The sequence below is a fragment of the Crocodylus porosus genome, unplaced genomic scaffold (assembly GCF_001723895.1).
Source record: "Crocodylus porosus isolate Cpor-Errol unplaced genomic scaffold, CroPor_comp1, whole genome shotgun sequence".
NCBI lineage: Eukaryota > Metazoa > Chordata > Crocodylia > Crocodylidae > Crocodylus > Crocodylus porosus.
Window position 1 is genome coordinate 237674694 of NW_017728886.1, and position 3469 is coordinate 237678162.

A 3469-nucleotide genomic window follows, 5' to 3' on the forward strand; every position below is an offset into this window, starting at 1 on the left:
GTCCTGAGGACCGAGCCCTGCAGAACCCCACTGCCCACATCCCTCCAGGTCGAAAATGACCCATCCACCACCACTCTCTGGGTGCGGCCCTGCAGCCAGTTGGCGACCCAACTGACTGTGTAGGTGTCGACACCACAGTCCCCCAGTTTCTTAATGAGAACGGGGTGAGAGACAGTGTTGAAGGCCTTCCGAAAGTCCTGCTACCCCTGCATCTAAGGATTTGGTGACCTGGTTGTAGAAGGCCACCAGGTTGGTCTGACAGGACCTGCCACTGATGAACAGTGCTATCAGCAATAATCCTGTATTTCTTCTTTATATTTAGAATAGAAGATAATAAGCATAGGTTGGTTGCCCCTAAGCATACTTTCTCCCACTGGCCCTTCATGGACATGTGCCAGAATAATTCTCTAAAAAAATCTTGCCCAGGATTGAGGTAAGACTGACTGGCCTATAGTTTCCCAGGTCCTCCTTCCTCCCCTTTTTGAAGATGGGAACCACACTGGCCCTCTTCCAGTCCTCTGGCACCACACCAGAGCACCATGAGTGCTTAGGTTAGTCTAAGCTGCATAAATTGAACCGATAAGCAAGTGAACAGACATTTTGATTCTGGAAATGCAGCCACAAGCCTGCAGTGGCCCAGGTCAGAAGCTGGGGAGAACTAGATCATGGCTCTATGCTCTGTTGGAGCAGACAGCTTAGGCCAAAGCTAGCACGCCTATCCTGTCATGGGGGAATGGGGAAGATGCAAAACATCTGGAATGCTAGGGAATGTGAACTAAACTTGAATCTGGAGGGGATCTGGGACAGAAGTTCAATAAACCAATTTAACCTAAACCAGTTAAGTCTGATACTAAATCCATCCAGGTTCATCTTAAACCAGTTTTGGCTATTTTGAAGGTAGTTTATGTACTCTGAACTTCTCTTGTGTTACAAATTTGAACCAGTTTCTGATCACTTATACAGGTTTGTATGTAATTTCTGTCCCTAGCCCCTTGACATAAGTGCTAAAGCAGTGCTATAGTGGCCACCATGACCACTATTGGTCATAAACCATTGTCACAATGTGCTATCAACAATAATCCTGTATTTCTTCTTTGTATTTAGAATAGAAGATAATAAGCATAGGTCAACTTAGACTCTAAGCAGGATACTAAGGAATACTAAGGAATGGTGATATGGTTAATAGAATTCACTTTAGTAATGTACATAACATAAATATTAGGGGTGTGAGAAACAGGCCCTATTGGATTCAGATTTGACCCAAATCAGGGACAGTGATTCAATTAATTGATTCAGATGACTGTCCCCAATGTGATTCTCCTGAATCCAAATCTGAAGATTCGATGCTGATTCAGAGAATAAGCAATTTGGCCATAGACACAGCTTTAAATGTTTTTCATACATACCTTGAAGTACCAGGTGTGGCTCGTGAACGCTATGATGGTGGGGTGGATGGAGCATCCCGCAGGAGCGCGGGGGGTCTCCCGCATGCTTGGCAGTGAACCCGAAAGTACTTCCGGGTTCACCAGGGAGTGCACGGGGTGTGCCCCTGCACTCTACTGACTCAGTCATAGGATGCAGTGGGACCCCAGGTTCCCCCCCAGACCCAGGAGGCACCAGTCACTGAGCCAGGGGGACATGGGGGGGGGGCCCAATGCACTGTCTGAGTATGAGGTGAATAAAAAGCACTCCTGCCTGATCACATCCACTTCCGGGTCTGCTGCCAAAAGCACTGGAAAGCCCCCCACACTCCTGTAGAATGCTCCATCCACCCCAGCATCATCCTTGAGGTATGTAGAGAAAACATTTAATGCTGTGTCTATATCAGAATCATCAAAACTTTCCGAATCTCTCCAAATTGATTTGGAGGGTTCCAATTTGATTTGGTGAAAAATAAATGGTCTCCCAATTCGATTCGGTTTAGCGGATTTGGCCACTGAATTGGGCCAAATCTCCACAAAATCAAATCAGGAACTGAAGCTTTGCATAGCCCTAATAAATATCCCTGCCTAGGATCTTCACTATAGAGTATGAAATGTCTCTGATCAGCTTAATATTTGGCATTTGAGCAGTACCTTCCATGACCAAAGACTTGTATCAACATAATACTTTTGAGGTGTTAAGCAAAAAAATGACCTGCACAAAGTCACAGTGAATACATCAAAGAACTGGAGACAGAACGCACATCCCTTTTCTACCACTGGGGCAACACATTGCCTTACAATCAGGGACCTAACATTAAAGTCTTTCTTTTATCTTGAATCCTGAGTCAACTAGAATACTTCTGTTAGAGTTGAAACTACTTGTGTCCCTTCAGTGCAAACTGGAGTGCATAATAGAACTGTTACAATCCTCAGAGAGGTTATGAATGAGGTAGGTGATCAGATTTTTTTTCCAAATACAAGATCAAGTAATTTTTAAAATCAGGTTATTTTCAGTACGTTGGATTTTGTGCTATTACTTCTATACTGGTCTCATTCCTTGCTCAGACAAGGTTCTCTCAAATAGGGATGTATTGTTTCAACAATGGACTTAGTTCCACCTCCTCATTTTATGTCTACATTTCATTCAAGTGCTTAAACCAGGCAGAATCTTGCTCAATTATCCAACAGGATACCTGCTGCTTTGATTAAGAAGATGGCTTCTATGCATAGGCTGCCATCCAAACCCATTCTCACAAAAATGAAAGATGAAAAGACATCCCACCTTCCAGGAGGCCTCATGCCAAACCAATGTATTATGCACTAGGACTGCTGGGTATTTTCCCACAATTTTTAAGAAAGGTACTGTAAAGAAAGACATTTTTTTACTAACAGAAAGGAAGAGTTACCTGCCAGAGCCAAGCCTTCATTTTCTTCCCATGCCAAACATTGCTGAGCTCACCTCTGTATATGGGGCTCGCTCAACAGGGACAGGTTGACAGACCTGTAACAGAACATTTAATTTCCTTTACTCTTTTTTGTTTCCCCCCAGAAATTGCACATCATAACAAAATCAAAGTAGCAACCTGTCTTTCCCGTGCTGTAACGCCTCACAATGTTTTCATCAAGTCTGTCTCAAAGATCTCACTTTATACAGCTTCAAAGTACTTAAGAAGGCTTATGTCCAACTCCCTCTGAGCTGCAATAGGATATAGGAGGCCAGCTCCTTTAGGGGATGTGAAAATCCAACTCTAACATCATTTTTGAAATGCAACTAGTTTCCTTCCTTCTCATTTTACTGCCACTTTAGTCTCTCAGTCCAAACAGGGCCTGGAGCATACTGAAAGTGGTCACTCTGTAGCTAATGAATACTCCTCTAACTATAAGCAAGAATGGCAAGAGGATTGAAATTAAACAGAGTGCTCCTTCCCCAGCAATATGTGCCATGTACCAAGCACTTCTAGCAATCATTAGAATACCAGCTTGGTTGAAATCATATCTGCAAGAGGAGGCTAAGAGGTGATCTCATGGCCACCTACAAACTCATC

At 43.6% G+C, this 3469-nt stretch overlaps 1 protein-coding gene across 1 annotated transcript in view; it reads right to left on the bottom strand.

Annotated features, from left to right (window-relative positions):
• The window catches only part of DPYS (dihydropyrimidinase), a 57001-nt gene that overhangs the window by 1901 nt on the left and 51631 nt on the right, over positions 1 to 3469 (bottom strand). The window contains exon 9 of the mRNA XM_019551753.1: positions 2831 to 2925. Coding sequence (XP_019407298.1) covers positions 2848 to 2925 — 78 coding nt within the window. The 3' untranslated portion in view covers positions 2831 to 2847. The remainder of the gene's footprint in view (positions 1 to 2830; positions 2926 to 3469) is intronic.